The sequence below is a fragment of the Pectinophora gossypiella genome, chromosome 18, assembly GCF_024362695.1.
Source record: "Pectinophora gossypiella chromosome 18, ilPecGoss1.1, whole genome shotgun sequence".
In the NCBI taxonomy this organism is placed as follows: Eukaryota; Metazoa; Arthropoda; class Insecta; order Lepidoptera; family Gelechiidae; genus Pectinophora; species Pectinophora gossypiella.
The window spans coordinates 10,414,611-10,440,037 of NC_065421.1; the positions used below are offsets into that span (position 1 = coordinate 10,414,611).

At 44.0% G+C, this 25,427-nt stretch overlaps 2 protein-coding genes and 2 long non-coding RNA genes across 4 annotated transcripts; 2 read left to right on the forward strand and 2 right to left on the reverse strand.

The window, feature by feature from the left end:
* Window positions 1–1,542: 1,542 nt before the first annotated feature.
* LOC126375087 (spidroin-2-like) lies at window positions 1,543–8,099 on the forward strand. The gene is made up of 4 exons (XM_050021929.1): window positions 1,543–1,578; window positions 4,774–4,947; window positions 5,914–7,984; window positions 8,020–8,099. The coding sequence occupies exons 1-4, from the start codon at window positions 1,543–1,545 to the stop codon at window positions 8,097–8,099; spliced, it is 2,361 nt and encodes a 786-aa protein (XP_049877886.1).
* Window positions 8,100–9,586: 1,487 nt separating this feature from the next.
* LOC126375112 (uncharacterized) lies at window positions 9,587–12,050 on the reverse strand. The gene is made up of 3 exons (XR_007567532.1): window positions 11,990–12,050; window positions 10,073–10,651; window positions 9,587–9,844 (listed from the first exon to the last, which is right to left on the reverse strand). It is a non-coding gene; the product is annotated as an uncharacterized LOC126375112 (long non-coding RNA).
* Window positions 12,051–14,248: 2,198 nt separating this feature from the next.
* Window positions 14,249–18,956, forward strand: LOC126375088 (collagen alpha-2(I) chain-like). The gene is made up of 3 exons (XM_050021930.1): window positions 14,249–14,425; window positions 14,587–14,645; window positions 17,412–18,956. The coding sequence occupies exons 1-3, from the start codon at window positions 14,249–14,251 to the stop codon at window positions 18,853–18,855; spliced, it is 1,680 nt and encodes a 559-aa protein (XP_049877887.1). The 3' UTR covers window positions 18,856–18,956.
* Window positions 15,926–17,404, reverse strand: LOC126375113 (uncharacterized). The gene is made up of 3 exons (XR_007567533.1): window positions 16,994–17,404; window positions 16,457–16,729; window positions 15,926–16,183 (listed from the first exon to the last, which is right to left on the reverse strand). It is a non-coding gene; the product is annotated as an uncharacterized LOC126375113 (long non-coding RNA).
* Window positions 18,957–25,427: the final 6,471 nt, after the last annotated feature.

Genomic DNA, 25,427 nt, shown 5'->3' on the forward strand with positions numbered 1-25,427 from the left:
TTCTAGTCTCATTAGGAATGAACGCGTTATAAGTTATAACAGGTATCGCACAATTTTGAGGTACGACGTACGATAGGGTGTAAATATTATTTAATAAGTACAAAGACAAGCAGAGGATATTACTTATTATAAGATTAATAATAAGAATAATAGATATCTGACAACTGGATTGACTAAGCAGACTTCTTAGTGCTGCGTGGCGTGATCTTTTCGATGTCCTTCTCGGTTCGTACGGCAAAGACACTAGAGGTGTCGGATTCTCTAACGAGTATGGTGGAGTGCTTGACCCATACATATTTATAATTGTGTTTATTGGCGGCTTCCCGTGCTTGTCGAAAAAGAATTTTATTCACTAAGGTGAGGTGTTCGTTTATATAAATTTGCGTCGGAGCACCAGATATACCAAGTTGATCCGTTGTAGGTGTTTTCTTCAGGCGCCAGGTAGCCAAAAAATTATCTCTGATGATACGAGAGGTAAATTTAACTACAATGTTCTTTGGCCTTTTATTTCCTGGTTGCGCGTGTGGAACGCGGTGAATGGAGACAATATTACTATTTATTATAGGACATCCGATGGAGTTTCCGATATTCTCGAGCACGGCAACCAAGTTTTCACCATTCCTCTCGGGGAGATTAGCAATTTCGAGATTGCATTGCCTGGCCTGTTGTTCAAGGGAATTTATTTTCATCTCTAACGCACTGATATTCTTTTCAGTCTGTTCAGTCGCCTTTGAGGAAGTAGAGACTACGTTGAGTCTATGTTTTAATTCGTCAACTTGGTGTGAGTGAAACTCCATGGACTCTTTTACTGATATTAAGTCTTGTGAAACGTCTGCAATTGTCTGCTTTAAGGTGCATTGCTCATTGCGCAATACACTTATCTCCTGTCTTATTTCCGATGTACATTTCTGCAGCTCGGTCTTGAGGTTATTTAGGTTATCATCGATGTTGCTCAGTTTAGTGTTCAACTCTTGACGAAATTCACGAAGTACTGTTTGAAGAGTATTACTTAAAGTATTCTGTAATTCCTTCTGGACTTCCACCAAAGCGCCACTAAGATCGGTATCCGGCTGCTTGCGTTTTCTTGTAGTAACATGCAAACCGCTTTCCACCTCCCCAGATGTTAAGTCAGATGTAGACGAATGGGCACTATTCGTGGGAGATTTTAGTAATGGCATTATTACAAGTTGAGTCGAAATACACCTTATGCCACTGTAATTAGAGGTAGTAGAACGATAAACAATCTGTTTACGCTTATCGCTTATAAGTCGCAAGCGCGGTCGTAGGTATCGTAGTATCGGTAGTCGGTACAAGGTGATTAGTAATTTCGCCGTGTGCAGTCCGTTGCTCTTGGCCTAGCGATCCCAGGGTCGGTCTGTCACTCCACAAGCCGCAGGTTCGAAACCTCGTGTGTCCGAAGAAGTATTTTTCAATTTTAAATTTGTTGTAAATAAAATTGAATAAATGCAGACGACGACAGGCGCACCACAGTGACTCACTTGACAGTAGTTGCTTGAACGGGACAGATATACTTAAATCAAAATGGCGCTCGGTGCATATGGACACACTCGCAAGATGGTAAGAGAGGTACCGAACCTTCAAAAAATATGGAATTCTCACCCACCAGGCTGATCAGTTGAGACAGGTATATCCAGTCCAATATGGCGCCCGTGGTATATCAGCTATTCCACTTGAAAGAACGAGAGGTACCGATTCTGATAGAAACTAGCGATCCAAAACACAAAATTAATCTATGGGGCACTTGCAAACCCGTCCTCACTCGACAGTGTCTACAGACAGAATGATTTCTCATAGGCTCATTTTACTAATCCATCTTAGGAGTCAGTATTAGATTCCTATGTCTATGTTAAGGTCTATTTTTGTCATCGACTCGAACGAAGAAGAGAATAAGTTGCAATTGTGGCTGCAGTTCCTATTCGGGCTATAGCTGCTCTCAAGGAAGAACGCTTGGGATAACACAAAATGAGTTCAGAACAGTACAGGGGGATTAAAATGGCGACATCGAAGCAATTCATCTTAAAAAGCAATATTGCAATTTGACAGTTGCGCATATAAAAGTAAGTGCGCAATGCAAACAAATGTCAAAAAGCAATATTGCTTTCTTAGATGAATTGCTTCGATGTGGCCATTTTAACCCACCTGGCTGTCAAAGAGCACAAGGCTCTGTTAGATCGGGACGTGCGTCATGTAAATGTCGTCACACCACGAGCCGAGCTTTGTTGGTTTTTTATCATTGCTAAAGGTGTCTCGGTAGGCTTGCAACGCGCCCTCCAGGCGGTTGTGTTTTGTTTCGCGGTCAAAAAATAAAAATAAGTAAAATAATAATAATGATAAATACATATAGGACCACCTTGCTATGACCTTGGTCCTGAATATTTTAGTTGAAGAGTTGAGAGTGAGTACCACGCAAGTCGGTTAGGATTTGAGATTAAAAGGAGGCTGAGGACGACGACGATTTGGGGTCTTGGGTTGGAGTGGGGCAACGGTGTGTTAAGGGTGTTGAGACCCTCGCTATATACGTTTCGGCGACAATAGATGGCGTAAGTGTAGCTACACCATTCGGCGATGGACATTATTATTTTTGTCATAGATAAATTAAGAACTCTAATGAACTCTACACTCTACACCTTTTTACTACTTGAATGTCTAGAGAACCTGCAAACAATAAAAAATATTATAAACCCTTCCTATTTTCTTCAGGTTTACTCAGGGTCTGAAGTTATTGACAACTTCCTATTTAAATGTTATTTTTAACTATGGATTTGTAATTATCTGAAAATAAACAATTTTTATTTTTATTTATTTATTTATTTTTATTTTTTACTTACTTATAATGTGAAACTACACATAAAAAAAGTTTTGTAAAGATTTATTTACGTTTATTTGTAACAAAAATACATGCAGAAACTTAGTAAATACTTTTGTATAGAAATGTATATTTAATCAATAATTTAAAGAAATACATGAAGCCTTAGAAATAATGGTAAATGAGAAAAATACTAGTATTTATGTTTTACACTGAATGTGCTATACGTACGCCATCTAGGTAACGGATAAGAACTAGAATACGGTTCATACACCCAATCACTTTACAAATCAAAGTTCAGTCGAATTATATGATAATTGGATTAAATTTTACTTGGCTGTCAAATACTTAAACCCACGTTCATCCCTGGTTTATTTTTTATTTGCAAGATGGTTAAGGTGGGGGTTCCTTTAGTAACCTACGCTATGATGGCTATGGAGGGATGGACGTTCTTCGTAAGATTTATTTCAGGAATAAAAGAAGTGTAAGGGCTTATTTAATAATAACATGATCCACGCAGGATATTTTATTTTTGTCTGCCATACGCAATAAATTATTATTGCGTAAATATCCTGCGTGGATCATATATCCAACTTAAGCTCCCCTAACCAAGTCTCTGCCGCATCCGTCACACAATGCAGCTCGGCTATGCCACCTGGGAACCGATGTAGAGGTGGTGAGTGTAAGGGCTAAGAACAGAGACACAATGGAAGCATTAGACCGAGCATAGACATTATAAATTAAGCATAACAGTTTTCTAGAAAACTGTAGCGACAAATAAATAAAACGTCAACTGTGTAAATTTGGAGGTAGTACAATAATTTAATTATGCCACAATTAAGAGGTATTGTATAAAATCGAAAATTCATTTCGATATCGATGGTATTGAAGACAAATGTACTAACTCCAGAATATTGTATTTTCCAGAAACAAGTAAACCTGGTTAGCTGATTTAAATTTGTTTATAAGTCTTACAAATAGAGAAATAGATTTTATGGACATGTGAAAGGCCCAGAATTCCGCATCCCGATATTCCAGCCCTTCAATCAACCAATCAATAATACTTTATTGCGCAACAACATATACAAAGACATAAACATACGAATAAAAACATAAGCACAATAGGCGGCCTTATTGCTAAACAGCAACCCTTTTCGTGCGGCCCTTTTTCCAGTCCCTAAAATCCTGTCAAATGTATGATGTTAAACGGTCATTTATTTATTATTTTACTGTACCTGTTTAAGTACTATAAATTAGAAAGCAAGCTAAATAGTCACTATTCAATATTGTACACACAATAAAGAAAAAACAAAACAATTAAAACATATAACTAAAGGTGGGGTTATCTCTTTCAATTGTTTATTGATTAGTTATTCCGGTTGTTATGCCGTTTTTTTTCATGCTTTATAGAAGCCCACTAAATTATCTCACATCCAGCTTCACGGGATTTGTTTCTTTAAATATTGTCAATGACTTCTCTATGGTTTCATTGCAGGATAGATTATTGCGACAAATTGTAATTTAATTGGGTAACTTAAAAAATAGCCAAAAATATGGTTCACTAAATTAATATAATATTGAATATCATCACATACTTCTACTTCTTCTATTACTTTTCATGCCATAGGCCACTTCTAATTTTTTAAGACTAGAAAGTACTCTTTATTTGCCGTTGAAGACATTTTGGAAAAGGTTTATTAATAAATGGATGTACATAAAAGTTCTTCCTTATCAGCTTTCAACAATAGTATACAAATATTATTACAAATTAAATATTGTATTTGGTAAATATAAATCAAAATTCTAGAAATAACTTTGGCATATTCTGAATCGATTAGAAAGAAATAGTAAAAATAACATGTTTGTCAGTGAAATCAATTGTATGCTCATTTAGTGCATTTGCCATCAAAAACCGAAATTTTACACTTACCACGTTTGTTTTATAGACCAGACCAGTTGTCAAATATTTGTACAGTTCTTCATCTGAAGACTGCTGCGTCAATATTCTTCTGGATTCGTGGTATAAAAAGGGCCCGAATTTTGGTATAGGCATCAGTTCGGTTCCGAACTCTCACAACATGAGAGTCATACCCTGTTTGATCCTGTTCTGTATTTTGCAGGTAAGACACGTTCATTGATTTACTACCCCAGTTGGCCATACCATACATAGCAATACGGCTCACCACCTATCACGTAGGTCTAACAGAACGCTCGGTGAGGTGTGGGTACCTCTTGCGATGGATGTAACTCTTACCAATCCAATTGGGATACAGTCGTGAGTTTATTTTATGTTAGTGGTACTTATTGCATAGCGCGTTAGGCTCACGATCTGGAGGTCCGGGTTCGATTCCCGACGGGGACATTGTCGAAATCACTTTGTGAGACTGTCCTTTGTTTGGTAAGGACTTTTCAGGCTTGAATCACCTGATTGTCCGAAAAAGTAAGATGATTTCGTGCTTCGGAGGGCACGTTAAGCCGTTGGTCCCGGCTATTAGCCGTAAAAACACCTCTACCAACCCGCATTGGAGCAGCGTGGTGGAGTATGCTCCATACCCCCTCCGGTTGATTGGGGGGAGGGATTGGCCTGTGCCCAGCAGTGGGACGTATATAGGCTGTTTATGTATGTATGTGGTACTTATTGGCTACAGTTACATAATAATCAGGTACCTGTTTTCATATTGTCAGGTATCATTAATACAATTTAGCCATATTTTTATTGCAATTGGCTACTAGACAATACAAACGATTATTTCATAAATACCTTTTAGATTATTTAATTTTTCTCGAAAATGAAAAAAACAAAAACATATTTTTCGACATTCATTTCAATGCGCGAAAGCTGTTGGTCACGTGACATTTTACCCACTGACGTCACATTTCAATAAAATAAAAAAAAACTGTCAAACAGTATAACACCTGACAGATATTACCTGCTACCCGGTTTATTCTGTGATATATTATGACGTCACACGAAGCTCAATCATGGGCACTCGTGTTTCGGGTCTTGTAATACACAGATTAAAATATTAACATTCAAAGGTTTTGCATATTTATAGTGATAACATAAAAGTATTTAAATTTTCTAGTACAATGCTGCGTACCAACAAGCGCCTCAGACCGTGCTAGGAGAAAAAGATGTGGTAGAACTTGCCGAGACATCGAGCACCGAATATGGCAATGGTTTTTCAAAAGAGACTATTAACAAGACATATAAAGGGCACTCTCAGAATGTCCACAAAGGTGAAAGAATTCGAAAGGTCATTGTCATCGATGAAGATGAAATGGGAAACGCATTTATAAACGAGACTGATGAGATCATCAATACAAGTGCGGGAGCTGTCTCAGGGTCAAGTGGACCAGGAGGACAGGGGTCTTCCGCATCCGCAGGAGCCGCCACGTCAAGTGGAACAAGCGGACAAAATAACGGACCAAACAATAGACAACAAAGACCATACGCACCACAAGGACAAGAATCAGCCACTGCTGCAGCTTCCACTACTTCAAGTGGACCAAACGTTGGACCACAGCGATTAAACTATGGACGACAAGGAACAAACAATAGACCACAAGGACCAAACAATGGACTTAAGGGACCATACGGACCACAAGGACCAGGAGCATCTGCTGCTTCAGCCGCAGCTTCATTAAGTTCAACAAGTGGACCAAATAACGGACAAAACAATGGACCATACGAACAAAATGGTCCACTTGGACCAAAGGGTCCACTCGGACCAAATGGACCTCTAGGACCAAATGGACCACTAGGACCTAACGGCCCACTTGGACAAAATGGATCAAATAATGGACCACAAGGGCCAAGCAATGGACCACAAGGACCAAACAATGGACTTCAGGGACCATACGGACCGAAAGGACCAGGAGCATCTGCTGCTTCAGCCGCTGCTTCAGCAAGTTCAACAAGTGGACCAAATAACGGACAAAACAATGGACCATACCAACAAAATGGTCCACTCGGACCAAACGGTCCTTTCGGACCAAATGGACCACTAGGACCTAACGGCCCACTTGGACAAAATGGACCAAATGGACAAAGCAATGGACCACAAGGACCAAGCTATGGACCACAAGGTCCAAACAATGGACTTCAAGGACCATATGGACCACAAGGACCAGGAGCATCTGTTGCTTCAGCCGCTGCTTCAGAAAGTGGAACAAATTACGGACTTAACAATGGACCACGTGGACCATACGGACCCAACGGTCCACTCGGACCAAATGGACCACTAGGACCTAACGGCCCACTTGGACAAAATGGATCAAATAATGGACCACAAGGGCCAAGCAATGGACCACAAGGACCAAACAATGGACTTCAGGGACCATACGGACCGAAAGGACCAGGAGCATCTGCTGCTTCAGCCGCTGCTTCAGCAAGTTCAACAAGTGGACCAAATAACGGACAAAACAATGGACCATACAAACAAAATGGTCCACTCGGACCAAACGGTCCTCTCGGACCAAATGGACCACTAGGACCTAACGGCCCACTTGGACAAAATGGGCCAAACAATGGACCACAAGGATTAAACAATAGGCAAGTAGGTCCATACGGACCAGAAGTACCAGGATCTTCAGCTTCTGCAAGTGTTACTGCTTTAAGCGGTGAAGAAATCATTGTTATAGAAAGACCCGAAATAGCTAAAGCAAACGCTTATGCTTCAAGTGGGTCATACGCACCAAATAACGGACAAAACAATGGACCATATGAACAAAATGGTCCACTCGGACCAAATGGACCACTAGGACCTAACGGACCACTAGGACCAAATGGACCACTAGGACCTAACGGCCCACTTGGACAAAATGGACCAAATGGACAAAGCAATGGACCACAAGGACCAAGCTATGGACCACAAGGACCAAACGGCCCACTTGGACAAAATGGACCAAATAATGGACCACAAGGGCCAAGCAATGGACCACAAGGACCAAACAATGGACTTCAGGGACCATACGGACCGAAAGGACCAGGAGCATCTGCTGCTTCAGCCGCTGCTTCAGCAAGTTCAACAAGTGGACCGAATAACGGACAAAACAATGGACCATACGAACAAAATGGTCCACTCGGACCAAACGGTCCTCTCGGACCAAATGGACCACTAGGACCTAACGGCCCACTTGGACAAAATGGACAAAGCAATGGACCACAAGGACCAAACAATGGACTTCAGGGACCATACGGACCACAAGGACCAGGAGCATCTGTTGCTTCAGCCGCTGCTTCAGCAAGTTCAACAAGTGGACCAAATAACGGACAAAACAATGGACCATACGAACAAAATGGTCCCCTCGGACCAAATGGTCCACTCGGACCAAATGGACCTCTTGGACCAAATGGACCACTAGGACCTAACGGCCCACTTGGACAAAATGGACCAAGTAATGGACCACAAGGGCCAAGCAATGGACCACAAGGACCAAACAATGGACTTCAGGGACCATACGGACCGAAAGGATCAGGAGCATCTGCTGCTTCAGCCGCTGCTTCAGCAAGTTCAACAAGTGGACCAAATAACGGACAAAACTATGGACCATACGAACAAAATGGTCCACTCGGACCAAACGGTCCTCTCGGACCAAATGGACCTCTAGGACCAAATGGACCACTAGGACCTAACGGCCCACTTAAGCAAAATGGACCAAATAATGGACCACAAGGGCCAAGCAATGGACCACAAGGACCAAACAATGGACTTCAGGGACCATACGGACCGAAAGGACCAGGAGCATCTGCTGCTTCAGCCGCTGCTTCAGCAAGTTCAACAAGTGGACCAAATAACGGACAAAACAATGGACCATACGTACAAAATGGTCCACTCGGACCAAACGGTCCTCTCGGACCTAACGGCCCACTTGGACAAAATGGACCAAATGGACAAAGCAATGGACCACAAGGACCAAGCTATGGACCACTAGGACCTAACGGCCCACTTGGACAAAATGGACCAAACAATGGACCACAAGGGCCAAGCAATGGACCACAAGGACCAAACAATGGACTTCAGGGACCATACGGACCACAAGGACCAGGAGCATCTGCTGCTTCAGCCGCTGCTTCAGCAAGTTCAACAAGTGGACCAAATAATGGACCATATGAACAATATGGTCCACTCGGACCAAACGGTCCTCTTGGACCAAATGGACCACTAGGACCTAACGGCCCACTTGGACAAAATGGGCCAAACAATGGACCACAAGGATTAAACAATAGGCAAGTAGGTCCATACGGACCAGAAGCACCAGGATCTTCAGCTTCTGCAAGTGTTACTGCTACAAGCGGTGAAGAAATCATTGTTATAGAAAGACCCGAAATAGCCAAAGCAAACGCTTATGCTTCAAGTGGGTCATACGCACCAAATAACGGACAAAACAATGGACCATACGAACAAAATGGTCCACTCGGACCACACGGTCCTCTCGGACCAAATGGACCACTAGGACCAAATGGACCACTAGGACCTAACGGCCCACTTGGACAAAATGGACCAAATGGACAAAGCAATGGACCACAAAGACCAAGCTATGGACCACAAGGACCAAACAATGGACTTCAGGGACCAGACGGACCACAAAGACCAGGAGCATCTGCTGCTTCAGCCGCTGCTTCAGCAAGTTCAACAAGTGGACCAAATAACGGACAAAACAATGGACCATACAAACAAAATGGTCCACTCGGACCAAACGGTCCACTCGGACCAAATGGACCACTAGGACCAAATGGACCACTAGGACCTAACGGCCCACTTGGACAAAATGGACCAAACAATGGACCACAAGGGCCAAGCAATGGACCACAAGGACCAAACAATGGACTTCAGGGACCATACGGACCACAAGGACCAGGAGCATCTGTTGCTTCAGCCGCTGCTTCAGCAAGTTCAACAAGTGGACCAAATAACGGACAAAACAATGGACCATACGTACAAAATGGTCCACTCGGACCAAACGGTCCTCTCGGACCAAATGGACCACTAGGACCAAATGGACCACTAGGACCTAACGGCCCACTTGGACAAAATGGACCAAACAATGGACCACAAGGGCCAAGCAATGGACCACAAGGACCAAACAATGGACTTCAGGGACCATACGGACCACAAGGACCAGGAGCATCTGCTGCTTCAGCCGCTGCTTCAGCAAGTTCAACAAGTGGACCAAATTACGGACAAAACAATGGACCATACGAACAAAATGGTCCACTCGGACCAAATGGACCACTAGGACCTAACGGCCCACTTGGACAAAATGGGCCAAACAATGGACCACAAGGATTAAACAATAGGCAAGTAGGTCCATACGGACCAGAAGCACCAGGATCCTCAGCTTCTGCAAGTGTTACTGCTACAAGCGGTGAAGAAATCATTGTTATAGAAAGACCCGAAATAGCCAAAGCAAACGCTTATGCTTCAAGTGGGTCATACGCACCAAATAACGGACAAAACAATGGACCATACGAACAAAATGGTCCACTCGGACCAAACGGTCCTCTCGGACCAAATGGACCACTAGGACCAAATGGACCACTAGGACCTAACGGCCCACTTGGACAAAATGGACCAAATGGACAAAGCAATGGACCACAAGGACCAAGCTATGGACCACAAGGACCAAACAATGGACTTCAGGGACCATACGGACCACAAGGACCAGGAGCATCTGCTGCTTCAGCCACTGCTTCAGCAAGTTCAACAAGTGGACCCAATAACGGACAAAACAATGGACCATACGAACAAAATGGTCCACTCGGACCAAACGGTCCTCTCGGACCAAATGGACCACTAGGACCAAATGGACCACTAGGACCTAACGGCCCACTTGGACAAAATGGACCAAACAATGGACCACAAGGGCCAAGCAATGGACCACAAGGACCAAACAATGGACTTCAGGGACCATACGGACCACAAGGACCAGGAGCATCTGTTGCTTCAGCCGCTGCTTCAGCAAGTTCAACAAGTAGACCAAATAACGGACAAAACAATGAACCATACGAACAAAATGGTCCACTCGGACCAAACGGTCCTCTCGGACCAAATGGACCACTAGGACCAAATGGACCACTAGGACCTAACGGCCCACTTGGACAAAATGGACCAAATGGACAAAGCAATGGACCACAAGGACCAAGCTATGGACCACAAGGACCAAACAATGGACTTCAGGGACCATACGGACCACAAGGACCAGGAGCATCTGTTGCTTCAGCCGCTGCTTCAGCAAGTTCAACAAGTGGACCAAATAACGGACAAAACAATGGACCATACGAACAAAATGGTCCCCTCGGACCAAATGGTCCACTCGGACCAAATGGACCTCTTGGACCAAATGGACCACTAGGACCTAACGGCCCACTTGGACAAAATGGACCAAGTAATGGACCACAAGGGCCAAGCAATGGACCACAAGGACCAAACAATGGACTTCAGGGACCATACGGACCGAAAGGACCAGGAGCATCTGCTGCTTCAGCCGCTGCTTCAGCAAGTTCAACAAGTGGACCAAATAACGGACAAAACAATGGACCATACGTACAAAATGGTCCACTCGGACCAAACGGTCCTCTCGGACCAAATGGACCACTAGGACCAAATGGACCACTAGGACCTAACGGCCCACTTGGACAAAATGGACCAAACAATGGACCACAAGGGCCAAGCAATGGACCACAAGGACCAAACAATGGACTTCAGGGACCATACGGACCACAAGGACCAGGAGCATCTGTTGCTTCAGCCGCTGCTTCAGCAAGTTCAACAAGTGGACCAAATAACGGACAAAACAATGGACCATACGAACAAAATGGTCCACTCGGACCAAACGGTCCTCTCGGACCAAATGGACCACTAGGACCAAATGGACCACTAGGACCTAACGGCCCACTTGGACAAAATGGACCAAATGGACAAAGCAATGGACCACAAGGACCAAGCTATGGACCACAAGGACCAAACAATGGACTTCAGGGACCATACGGACCGAAAGGACCAGGAGCATCTGCTGCTTCAGCCGCTGCTTCAGCAAGTTCAACAAGTGGACCAAATAACGGACAAAACAATGGACCATACGTACAAAATGGTCCACTCGGACCAAACGGTCCTCTCGGACCAAATGGACCACTAGGACCACATGGACCACTAGGACCTAACGGCCCACTTGGACAAAATGGACCAAATGGACAAAGCAATGGACCACAAGGACCAAGCTATGGACCACTAGGACCTAACGGCCCACTTGGACAAAATGGACCAAACAATGGACCACAAGGGCCAAGCAATGGACCACAAGGACCAAACAATGGACTTCAGGGACCATACGGACCACAAGGACCAGGAGCATCTGCTGCTTCAGCCGCTGCTTCAGCAAGTTCAACAAGTGGACCAAATAATGGACCATATGAACAAAATGGTCCACTCGGACCAAACGGTCCTCTTGGACCAAATGGACCACTAGGACCTAACGGCCCACTCGGACAAAATGGGCCAAACAATGGACCACAAGGATTAAACAATAGGCAAGTAGGTCCATACGGACCAGAAGCACCAGGATCTTCAGCTTCTGCAAGTGTTACTGCTACAAGCGGTGAAGAAATCATTGTTATAGAAAGACCCGAAATAGCCAAAGCAAACGCTTATGCTTCAAGTGGGTCATACGCACCAAATAACGGACAAAACAATGGACCATACGAACAAAATGGTCCACTCGGACCAAACGGTCCTCTCGGACCAAATGGACCACTAGGACCAAATGGACCACTAGGACCTAACGGCCCACTTGGACAAAATGGACCAAATGGACAAAGCATTGGACCACAAAGACCAAGCTATGGACCACAAGGACCAAACAATGGACTTCAGGGACCATACGGACCACAAGGACCAGGAGCATCTGCTGCTTCAGCCGCTGCTTCAGCAAGTTCAACAAGTGGACCAAATAACGGACAAAACAATGGACCATACAAACAAAATGGTCCACTCGGACCAAACGGTCCACTCGGACCAAATGGACCACTAGGACCAAATGGACCACTAGGACCTAACGGCCCACTTGGACAAAATGGACCAAATGGACAAAGCAATGGATTACAAGGACCAAGCTATGGACCACAAGGACCAAACAATGGACTTCAGGGACCATACGGACCACAAGGACCAGGAGCATCTGCTGCTTCAGCCGCTGCTTCAGCAAGTTCAACAAGTGGACCAAATAACGGACAAAACAATGGACCATACGAACAAAATGGTCCACTCGGACCAAACGGTCCTCTCGGACCAAATGGACCACTAGGACCACATGGACCACTAGGACCTAACGGCCCACTTGGACAAAATGGACCAAACAATGGACCACAAGGGCCAAGCAATGGACCACAAGGACCAAACAATGGACTTCAGGGACCATACGGACCACAAGGACCAGGAGCATCTGCTGCTTCAGCCGCTGCTTCAGCAAGTTCAACAAGTGGACCAAATAACGGACAAAACAATGGACCATACGAACAAAATGGTCCACTCGGACCAAACGGTCCTCTCGGACCAAATGGACCACTAGGACCAAATGGACCACTAGGACCTAACGGCCCACTTGGACAAAATGGACCAAACAATGGACCACAAGGGCCAAGCAATGGACCACAAGGACCAAACAATGGACTTCAGGGACCATACGGACCACAAGGACCAGGAGCATCTGTTGCTTCAGCCGCTGCTTCAGCAAGTTCAACAAGTGGACCAAATAACGGACAAAACAATGGACCATACGAACAAAATGGTCCACTCGGACCAAACGGTCCTCTCGGACCAAATGGACCACTAGGACCAAATGGACCACTAGGACCTAACGGCCCACTTGGACAAAATGGACCAAATGGACAAAGCAATGGACCACAAAGACCAAGCTATGGACCACAAGGACCAAACAATGGACTTCAGGGACCAGACGGACCACAAAGACCAGGAGCATCTGCTGCTTCAGCCGCTGCTTCAGCAAGTTCAACAAGTGGACCAAATAACGGACAAAACAATGGACCATACAAACAAAATGGTCCACTCGGACCAAACGGTCCACTCGGACCAAATGGACCACTAGGACCAAATGGACCACTAGGACCTAACGGCCCACTTGGACAAAATGGACCAAATGGACAAAGCAATGGACCACAAGGACCAAGCTATGGACCACAAGGACCAAACAATGGACTTCAGGGACCATACGGACCACAAGGACCAGGAGCATCTGCTGCTTCAGCCGCTGCTTCAGCAAGTTCAATAAGTGGACCAAATAACGGACAAAACAATGGACCATACGAACAAAATGGTCCACTCGGACCAAACGGTCCTCTCGGACCAAATGGACCACTAGGACCAAATGGACCACTAGGACCTAACGGCCCACTTGGACAAAATGGACCAAACAATGGACCACAAGGGCCAAGCAATGGACCACAAGGACCAAACAATGGACTTCAGGGACCATACGGACCACAAGGACCAGGAGCATCTGTTGCTTCAGCCGCTGCTTCAGCAAGTTCAACAAGTGGACCAAATAACAGACAAACCAATGGACCATACGAACAAAATGGTCCACTCGGACCAAACGGTCCTCTCGGACCAAATGGACCACTAGGACCAAATGGACCACTAGGACCTAACGGCCCAGTTGGACAAAATGGACCAAATGGACAAAGCAATGGACCACAAGGACTAAGCTATGGACCACAAGGACCAAACAATGGACTTCAGGGACCATTTGGACCACAAGGACCAGGAGCATCTGCTGCTTCAGCCGCTGCTTCAGCAAGGTCAACAAGTGGACCAAATAACGGACAAAACAATGGACCATACGAACAAAATGGTCCACTCGGACCAAACGGTCCTCTCGGACCAAATGGACCACTAGGACCAAATGGACCACTAGGACCTAACGGCCCACTTGGACAAAATGGACCAAACAATGGACCACAAGGGCCAAGCAATGGACCACAAGGACCAAACAATGGACTTCAGGGACCATACGGACCACAAGGACCAGGAGCATCTGTTGCTTCAGCCGCTGCTTCAGCAAGTTCAACAAGTGGACCAAATAACGGACAAAACAATGGACCATACGAACAAAATGGTCCACTCGGACCAAATGGACCACTAGGACCTAACGGCCCACTTGGACAAAATGGACCAAATGGACAAAGCTATGGACCACTAGGACCAAACGGTCCTCTCGGACCAAATGGACCACTAGGACATAACGGCCCACTTGGACAAAATGGGCCAAACAATGGACCACAAGGATTAAACAATAGGCAAGTAGGTCCATACGGACCAGAAGCACCAGGATCTTCAGCTTCTGCAAGTGTTACTGCTACAAGCGGTGGAGAAATCATTGTTATAGAAAGACCCGAAATAGCCAAAGCAAATGCTTATGCTTCAAGTGGGTCATATGCACCAAATAACGGACAAAACAATGGACCATACAAACAAAATGGTCCACTCGGACCAAACGGTCCACTCGGACCAAATGGACTACTAGGACCAAATGGACCACTAGGACCTAACGGCCCACTTGGACAAAATGGACAAAGCAATGGATTACAAGGACCAAGCTATGGACCACAAGGACCAAACAATGGACTTCAGGGACCATACGGACCACAAGGACCAGGAGCATCTGCTGCTTCAGCCGCTGCTTCAGCAAGTTCAACAAGTGGACCAAATAACGGACAAAACAATGGACCATACGAACAAAATGGTCCACTCGGACCAAACGGTCCTCTCGGACCAAATGGACCACTAGGACCACATGGACCACTAGGACCTAACGGCCCACTTGGACAAAATGGACCAAACAATGGACCACAAGGGCCAAGCAATGGACCACAAGGACCAAACAATGGACTTCAGGGACCATACGGACCACAAGGACCAGGAGCATCTGCTGCTTCAGCCGCTGCTTCAGCAAGTTCAACAAGTGGACCAAATAACGGACAAAACTATGGACCATACGAACAAAATGGTCCACTCGGACCAAACGGTCCTCTCGGACCAAATGGACCACTAGGACCAAATGGACCACTAGGACCTAACGGCCCACTTGGACAAAATGGACCAAACAATGGACCACAAGGGCCAAGCAATGGACCACAAGGACCAAACAATGGACTTCAGGGACCATACGGACCACAAGGACCAGGAGCATCTGTTGCTTCAGCCGCTGCTTCAGCAAGTTCAACAAGTGGACCAAATAACGGACAAAACAATGGACCATACGAACAAAATGGTCCACTCGGACCAAACGGTCCTCTCGGACCAAATGGACCACTAGGACCAAATGGACCACTAGGACCTAACGGCCCACTTGGACAAAATGGACCAAATGGACAAAGCAATGGACCACAAAGACCAAGCTATGGACCACAAGGACCAAACAATGGACTTCAGGGACCAGACGGACCACAAAGACCAGGAGCATCTGCTGCTTCAGCCGCTGCTTCAGCAAGTTCAACAAGTGGACCAAATAACGGACAAAACAATGGACCATACAAACAAAATGGTCCACTCGGACCAAACGGTCCACTCGGACCAAATGGACCACTAGGACCAAATGGACCACTAGGACCTAACGGCCCACTTGGACAAAATGGACCAAATGGACAAAGCAATGGACCACAAGGACCAAGCTATGGACCACAAGGACCAAACAATGGACTTCAGGGACCATACGGACCACAAGGACCAGGAGCATCTGCTGCTTCAGCCGCTGCTTCAGCAAGTTCAATAAGTGGATCAAATAACGGACAAAACAATGGACCATACGAACAAAATGGTCCACTCGGACCAAACGGTCCTCTCGGACCAAATGGACCACTAGGACCAAATGGACCACTAGGACCTAACGGCCCACTTGGACAAAATGGACCAAACAATGGACCACAAGGGCCAAGCAATGGACCACAAGGACCAAACAATGGACTTCAGGGACCATACGGACCACAAGGACCAGGAGCATCTGTTGCTTCAGCCGCTGCTTCAGCAAGTTCAACAAGTGGACCAAATAACAGACAAACCAATGGACCATACGAACAAAATGGTCCACTCGGACCAAACGGTCCTCTCGGACCAAATGGACCACTAGGACCAAATGGACCACTAGGACCTAACGGCCCAGTTGGACAAAATGGACCAAATGGACAAAGCAATGGACCACAAGGACTAAGCTATGGACCACAAGGACCAAACAATGGACTTCAGGGACCATACGGACCACAAGGACCAGGAGCATCTGCTGCTTCAGCCGCTGCTTCAGCAAGGTCAACAAGTGGACCAAATAACGGACAAAACAATGGACCATACGAACAAAATGGTCCACTCGGACCAAACGGTCCTCTCGGACCAAATGGACCACTAGGACCAAATGGACCACTAGGACCTAACGGCCCACTTGGACAAAATGGACCAAACAATGGACCACAAGGGCCAAGCAATGGACCACAAGGACCAAACAATGGACTTCAGGGACCATACGGACCACAAGGACCAGGAGCATCTGTTGCTTCAGCCGCTGCTTCAGCAAGTTCAACAAGTGGACCAAATAACGGACAAAACAATGGACCATACGAACAAAATGGTCCACTCGGACCAAATGGACCACTAGGACCTAACGGCCCACTTGGACAAAATGGACCAAATGGACAAAGCTATGGACCACTAGGACCAAACGGTCCTCTCGGACCAAATGGACCACTAGGACATAACGGCCCACTTGGACAAAATGGGCCAAACAATGGACCACAAGGATTAAACAATAGGCAAGTAGGTCCATACGGACCAGAAGCACCAGGATCTTCAGCTTCTGCAAGTGTTACTGCTACAAGCGGTGGAGAAATCATTGTTATAGAAAGACCCGAAATAGCCAAAGCAAATGCTTATGCTTCAAGTGGGTCATATGCACCAAATAACGGACAAAACAATGGACCAAGTGTACCGTATGGACCCCGCGGTTCAATCGGGCCAAATGCACCTTTAGGACCAAATGGACCACTAGGACCCAACGGCCCACTTGGACAAAATGGACCAAATGGACTAAGCAATGGACCACAAGGACCAAATAATGGAGCTAGTGGACCATACGGACCAATCGGTCCTCTAGGACCAAATGGACCACTTGGACCCAACGGCCCACTTGGACAAAATGGGTCAAATAATGGACCACAAGGATCAAACAATGGACTACAAGGACCATACGGACAACAAGGACCAGGAGCATCTGCTGCTTCAGCCACTGCTTCAGCAAGTTCAACAAGTGGACCAAATAACGGACAAAACAATGGACCATACGAACAAAATGGTCCGCTCGGACCAAATGGTCCACTCGGTCCAAATGGACCTCTAGGACCAAATGGACCACTAGGACCTAACGGCCCACTTGGACAAAATGGACCAAATAGACAAAGCAAGGGACCACAAGGACCAAGCTTTGGACCACAAGGACCAAACAATGGACTTCAGGGACCATACGGGCCACAAGGACCAGGAGCATCTGTTGCTTCAGCCGCTGCTTCAGCAAGTTCAACAAGTGGACCAAATAACGGACAAAACAATGGACCATACGAACAAAATGGTCCACTCGGACCAAATGGACCTCTAGGACCAAATGGACCACTAGGACCTAACGGCCCACTTGGACAAAATTGGTCAAATAATGGACCACAAGGACCAAATAATGGACCACAAGGGCCAAGCAATAGACCACAAGGACCTAGCAATGGACCACAAGGATCAAACAATGGACTGCAGGTACCATACGGACCACAAATACCAGGAGCTGCCACTGCCGCCGCTGGTGCTGCCGCCTCGAGCGGACCATACGGTTCTAACGCTTCTGCCGGAACTTCAGTAGGATCCTCTTCGTATGCTCCATATGGATGGACAGGAGTCCGCAAGGCTTGCGTCCTCACCCGCAGACAGTTTGTTGTCAAGATTGGCACCCGCCGCAACCGTTGCACCACTTGCAACTAATTTTTCTAGCAATCGTTTCCTTTTTACTTTTTTATCTTTCTTATAGTTTTTCAATGGATACATCTTTATTTTCTTTGTGTTAAATAAAGTCTGGCATATAATCATTGTTTTTTTTTTTAAATAAAGTAAGAAAAAAGTAACATTTATTATTTAGGGCACCACAGACAGTGATTACATAATACATATACATTACAATGACATTAAGCCCGACCGCCTATGGCGATCAATTATACATATTGAAATGGTGTGCTCACATGCGCGCTATGTGCGAGGATCTTTTCCAATAAGATTGGCTATATAGCCACATGCGAGCACATGAACGTCGGAGTTCAAGCAGTCGCCGTAACCGAAATCATAATTATTAGTCATCATAATTACATTACATCAAAAGAGAAATGACGCACACATGAAATATTTTCTATATAGGAACATGGAAAACGAACACAGAAACTATGCTGAAACTGTACTAATTTGCGCTATCTTACCCTAGTTTAGTTGATTTGGGAACATAGAGCAGATAAAGGAAAATATGATTAGGAAAGCAGTATTAAAGCGCAGGTTGGCAGTAGAGGAAGACTTAGAAGGACGTCTTTTAACCAAATTGGAGATGTCCTTACAAAAGGTTTACGATAACATACATTCTGTTAAACTGATCACATCTGGACACCTATTACTAGTCAGAAGTCACAGCCCTTCATAGTTACAAATAGCGAAAGGCGACTCAACGGTATTTTTTTTGTTCATTTTTATTTACTCGAAGGCAAGAATAAAGGAAAAAAGACCGTTAAAAAGATAACGTGATTACGTGGAGATCCTTGGGGAGGCCTATGCCCAGCAGTGGGCGTCGTACGGCTGATGATGATGATTGTACTTATCTATCTTTGAAGTAACTTGCGTGACGTTTGTAAGTTCGATCGTAGATGATGGTGCATTGTTGTATTTCGGCTTATAAAAACTGAAACGAACGAAAAACCGAAAACATAACCTTTTTTCATAAGTACCTACACCTTTTTGACAGATTATTGTATTTTATATTTAGAGGGTCGTACGACTGCAACATTACAGTATACATGAATAAATGAATTAGTCAAAATACGTGAAAATCGAATTGTTAATATTTTGTAGCATTAACCGACTAAATTGAGTAGGTAGCTTTTCTTATACCATGATGCTTACTACCCGACCCGACATGGGTGTGAATTTATCATCATCTCCTTAGTGTTGTTCAGTTTCTCACGGGGTCCGTTTACTTGAATTTGAATTTATGCTTAAGATTAAATATATGTAGGTAAGTAGGTACTATATGTAGGTAGGTAAGGCCGCTTACTATGGGTCTCGTGAGGAGGCTCGGTGTCGCTCAGCGGGCAATGGAGAGAGCTATGCTCGGTATTTCCCTGCTCGATTGAATCAGAAATGAGGAGATCCGCAGGAGAACTAAAGTCACCGACATAGCTCGGAGAATTGCAAAGCTAAAGTGGCAGTGGGCAGGACACATAGCGAGGAGAACCGATGGCCGCTGGGGCGGAAAGGTTCTAGAATGGCGACCACGTGTCGGACGACGCTCAGTGGGTAGGCCCGCTACAAGGTGGACGATCTGGTGAAGGTCGCGGGAAGCCACTGGATGCGGGCAGCGGAGGACCGATCGTCGTGGAAATCCTTGGGGGAGGCCTATGCCCAGCAGTGGGCGTCGTACGGCTGATGATGATGATGATGGGAAATAAGAAAAAATCTAGTGTCCGACTGAACTGTTGGATTCGGCAGGTTTCAGTGCTATAATTGAAGTTTCGGAATCGGCAGATTTGTCCGGCCAAGTAGTTAACTACTTGGCATGGCATTAATGCCATCTGCGGCAAATCTACAATAAGTCACGTCAAAAAAAAAAAGATCTGTGTAATGATTAGTAATGAAGGATGGCGAGTGGAGTAATTACTTTGTTTGATTAGGGAAATTAAACTGTTTGTTTGAACATAAACTGGCATTTATATTTAGTTACCTAAGTAAGTAGAAAATGAAAAAAAAAAAAAGTTTTAGAAGTTTCGGTTTGGGCTTTGGCACCAATCTTGTTTTGGGCGGATACGGATGTTTTATTTTTAATATTTAAATAACTATTATAACAAATAGTCTTCTAATGCGTCACTTGAAGAACAATTAGTGAATAGAAGTATGAATAGGTATTTACGTATAAGTACATTACTTTTAATCGAATTTCTAATTTAATATGACCATTGATTTTTAGGTAAGTATGTTACTATTTGCAAAAGAGACAAGGTTTGACGTCAATAAATATTAAGTAACTTATACATTAGCTGCCGATAACTACCGATAAGATTTTTTACTAACCACGCAGGGAACTCCAGGAAAAAGATGGCGTGACGAGGTGGGTCAGTTTATGGATGGTTTCAACAAGCTGGGAACAGGAAAGAATGGATGAAAAGAAGATACACCTTTTCCCAGGAATGGGACATCGATTAATAGCCATTAATAAGTTCTAATTACTATAAGATTAATGATTACCTAAATAATAAAAATGTCTGGTATTGAATGTGTTCCTCTAGTTATTAAATAACTTGTAATGTATATACCCTCATTGATTTAAAAGATGTGTTGCTGTTGCAGTTTCTTGTCATTTCTTCTCCTCAGCCATAACACCTTGCGAAATGACGTAAATTCAAAAATGATACATTGACCTTCAACAAGTTTATCCATGATTATTACGTTGAATAAATGATTCTGATTTTTGACTGTTTAAAATTTGTGTTATAAAATAGCTATGATAGGAGTTAATATAATAATAAACAAGTACCGTACTGTCCTTATTTTTAATGTTATGTATGTATGGCCAACCTTATCGATTTACATACAGACTCACAAACCAACACAGAAGATACAGAAGTAATGTATCTCGTGTATGTAGATATGTGTATACAAGTGTATACGTATATAAACGTAGTTTTTTGCCAACTGCCCCTACAATAACATAATCATGTCACAATTATACAGTATTGTTCAATATCTGTCAAAACATTTCATTCATGCTTTTTATTACAAAAATAAAGACCTCAGTGGCCCAATGGCTGAGCATTGGGTTCACAATCTGGAGGTCCCGGGTTCGAATCCCGGTTGTGTGATTCTCAGTTTCGTTAGGACATTGCAAGCTGTTCACCTGATTGATCGAAATTAAGATTCGTGCTTTGGAAGGCACGTTAAGCAGTCTATCCCAGCTTCTATTTTCTTAAGTAACATGTAGTCGGTACATGAGCCATGTCAGAGGTCCTTGGCGGCTCAATAGATGAAATGATATTATACATACATACATACATAAACTAACGCCTATTTCCCACCGGGGTAAGCAGATACTATAGAATTAAATTTGCTTCGATCCTGACACACTTCTCTTGCTTCCTCCACGTTCATCAATCGCTTCATACACGCACGCCGGTTCAGAGTAGATCGTACTAAACCTTTTCCAAGGACATCTCCAATTTGGTCAATGTAAGTCTTTCTAGGACATTATGATATTATTATTTTTACATCATTTTTATTAACAGTTGAAGTTTTACTAATGCTATAAGGTCGCATACAAAAATCAAATAACAATAAAGCCTATAGGCCATGTTTTATTATTAATATAATGACGATATTATTGGTCTCAAAAACCACACGAGAAACGAATACAACAATGAAAGGACAAAAGTGTATGGGGGAAGTTATCAAAAGTATTTACTTAGATAAATATATCTTCTTGTTCTATCGTGTGGGTTGTGAGGTGGATTACCAACCTCATCAACCCTCGTGTCAGGATTACTATTGAGCCGTAAAGGCCCCTGACATGACTCATGTAACGACTACGTACATACATCAGTAAGTAATAACCGGAACCAACGGCTTAACGTGCCTTCCGAAGCAAGGATCGTCTTACTTTCGGACAATCAGGTGATCAGCCTGTAATGTCCTAACCAAACTAGGGATCACAAAGTGATTTTTGTGATGTGTCCCCTCCGGGATTTGAATTTGGGACCTCCGAATCGTAAGCCCAACGCTCAAACCACTAGACCACGGTGGCCGTTAGATAAATATATTACATAATTGTTTTACATTTCAGAACCAAATTACTAATTACCAAATGGTAATAGTGTTTATACACTATGGTTGGTTATTTAACCAACCATAGTGTATAAACACTATGCTAGCTCACCTGGCTTACGATCCCGACGACCCGATTACTCGAGCCATAGAGGCGGCCAATCAGCTCGCGACACCAAACACTTCAGAACCCTGATACCGACCCCGCCGGCGTGGTCGACGATTTCCCTCATTCAGCGCTTATTGCTATCGACCCACTAGGGTCGATTAATTCTTTCAAATATTCTTCCTTTCAGACGATGCTCTGAGCCGAGGTTCGCGCCCAACTGGGCACCCTCGGGCCTATTGTCTTAAATTTTGTACCAGGCGAGACCCCTCAACGCTCCCCACTTTTCCGGCCAAGTAATTAATGCCATCTGCGGCAAATCTACAATAAGTAACTTCAAAAAAAAAACTGGCTGGGTGCTGGGTAAACATTTTGTTGATAGCGCGATGGTGGTGATCCCATGGTATTCTTGTGAGATATGGTTCTTCGCCACACGAAAATCTGTAACAGAGCAGCAGATCATATGTTTGGTCGAAGAGAATGCGACGAATGCGTTTTCGATTTGCGTGAAATCTACAATAAGTCACGACAAAAAAAGAAAATACAAGAAGAGCGTGCGTGTGGTGAAGGAGTCTCTTCATATTCAGTATTTGACTGGGTCAAATATAAATTTTAAAAATGCCAATCCAGAAAAAAAGACTCAAAAAATTCAATCTCATTTTACTGTTCTACATGTTTTCGAATTTTATATTTTATGAATTTCGTTTGTCCACTTTTATTGATGACGTCACAGGACGATATTTCCATACAAGTACCAAAGAAAACTTTCTCATTTGACTAGGTTATCAAGTAGCCTGTTGATGCCAAAACTCACACAAAACAAACTCTCAGTGGCAAAATAATCGTACACTGAAAATTAAAAAACACGTTAATGATATTTATGACTTTATGCCGCTATTTGTCTGTGCTTAGCTAAAGAAAAATATTATAATTAAGTATATTTAATTAAGGTGCAGTACTCACTACTTATTAAAACTTAGTATATCTTATATTATAAAACTAAATATTGGAAAGTGTGTGAAAATCACTTAAAAATTATGTTTTAGTGTCATTGCCATTACACAGAATTGTTAGTGATGGCAAACAGGCTCAAAGGCTTATTACTTATAATCTTCTTCTATCGTATGAATTGTGAGATTTTTTTTTCGACGGGACTTATTGTAGATTTGCCGCAGATGGCATTAACTACTTCGCCGGACAAATGGGGAGCGCTGAAGGGTCTCACCCGGTACAACGATTAAACATGCCTGAGGGTGCCCAGTTGGGCGCGAACCTCCGCTCAGGGCGTCGTCTGAGTTAATTGACCGACGAAGAATTAATCGACCCTAGTGGGCCGATAGCGATAAGCGCTGAATGAGGGAAATCGTCGACCACCCGGCGGGGTCGGTATCGGGGTCCTGAAGTGTTTGGTGTCGCGAGCTGATTGGCTGCCTCTATGGCTAGAGTAATCGGGTCGTCGGGATCGTATAACGAATTGTGAGGTGAATTACCAACCCCGTCAACCCATCCATCCATTTATAATTATTTAAAAACAGTTTATTCTTCTCTTCTGTCGTGTGGATTGTGAGGTGAATTATCAACCCTGGTGTCAGGGTTATTACTGAGCCGCCAAAGGCCCCTGATATGACTCGTGTAACGACAACGTACTTACATCAGTACGTAATAACTGGGACTAACGTGCCTTCCGAAGCAAGGATCTTTTTACTTTTTGGACAATCAGGTGATCAGCCTGTAGTGTCCTAACCAAACTCAAGATCACAAAGTGATTTTGATTTGTCCCCACCGGGATTCGAACCCAGGGCCTCCGGATTGTGAGCACAACGCTCAACCACTGGACCACGGAGGCCGTAACAGTTTATTGAAAAGAAGTTTTTATTTCTCCATTTTAAGTGTCATAACCATGGAGCAGCATGGACCTCCGGCGGCTCATAAGCGAACTGATTTCCGTTTATATTATCAAAAAGATTTATTCACAAGTTCACAATTTTTGCACAAGTATTCCCATGCTGCACTATCCCGCTATATTACCTAATATTCAATATCTCCTATACTTAAAGGTTGCCTGGAAGAGATTGCTACTTAGCAATAAGGCCGCCTATTGTACTAATTCTATTTCTCTTTTGTTTTGTATTTTGTTTTTTCCTGTTTGTGCAATAAAGTATTTGTTATGTTATGTTATGTTATTCTTTAAGAAGTAAAAAAGTATTAATAAAAGGATGATACCGGTATATTAAAAACTTCTATGTTTTCTCCAACTAAGATCCATGTACCTATCCATTATTGCATCCGTAACTATATAAAAAAATCGTATCCTGGCCTCTGCGATACAAGCTGTGCTGCCGCAATCCGTTATGTCCTGGGGGGTTAAAATTGCCACATCGAA

Excerpts from the sequence above, each read along its gene's own strand:
- LOC126375087 (XM_050021929.1), top strand. The coding sequence starts at position 1,543 with ATGGCGCTCGGTGCATATGGACACACTCGCAAGATG. Across the intron at positions 4,948-5,913 it reads TCCTGTTCTGTATTTTGCAG|TACAATGCTGCGTACCAACA; the intron begins GTAAGACACGTT and ends TAAATTTTCTAG. Across the intron at positions 7,985-8,019 it reads ACTTGGACAAAATGGACAAA|GGACCATACGGACCACAAGG; the intron begins GCAATGGACCAC and ends AATGGACTTCAG.
- LOC126375088 (XM_050021930.1), top strand. The coding sequence starts at position 14,249 with ATGGACCAAACAATGGACCACAAGGGCCAAGCAATGGACCACAAGGAC. Across the intron at positions 14,426-14,586 it reads TGGACCATACGAACAAAATG|GGACCATTTGGACCACAAGG; the intron begins GTCCACTCGGAC and ends AATGGACTTCAG. Across the intron at positions 14,646-17,411 it reads TCAGCCGCTGCTTCAGCAAG|TTCAACAAGTGGACCAAATA; the intron begins GTCAACAAGTGG and ends TGCTTCAGCAAG.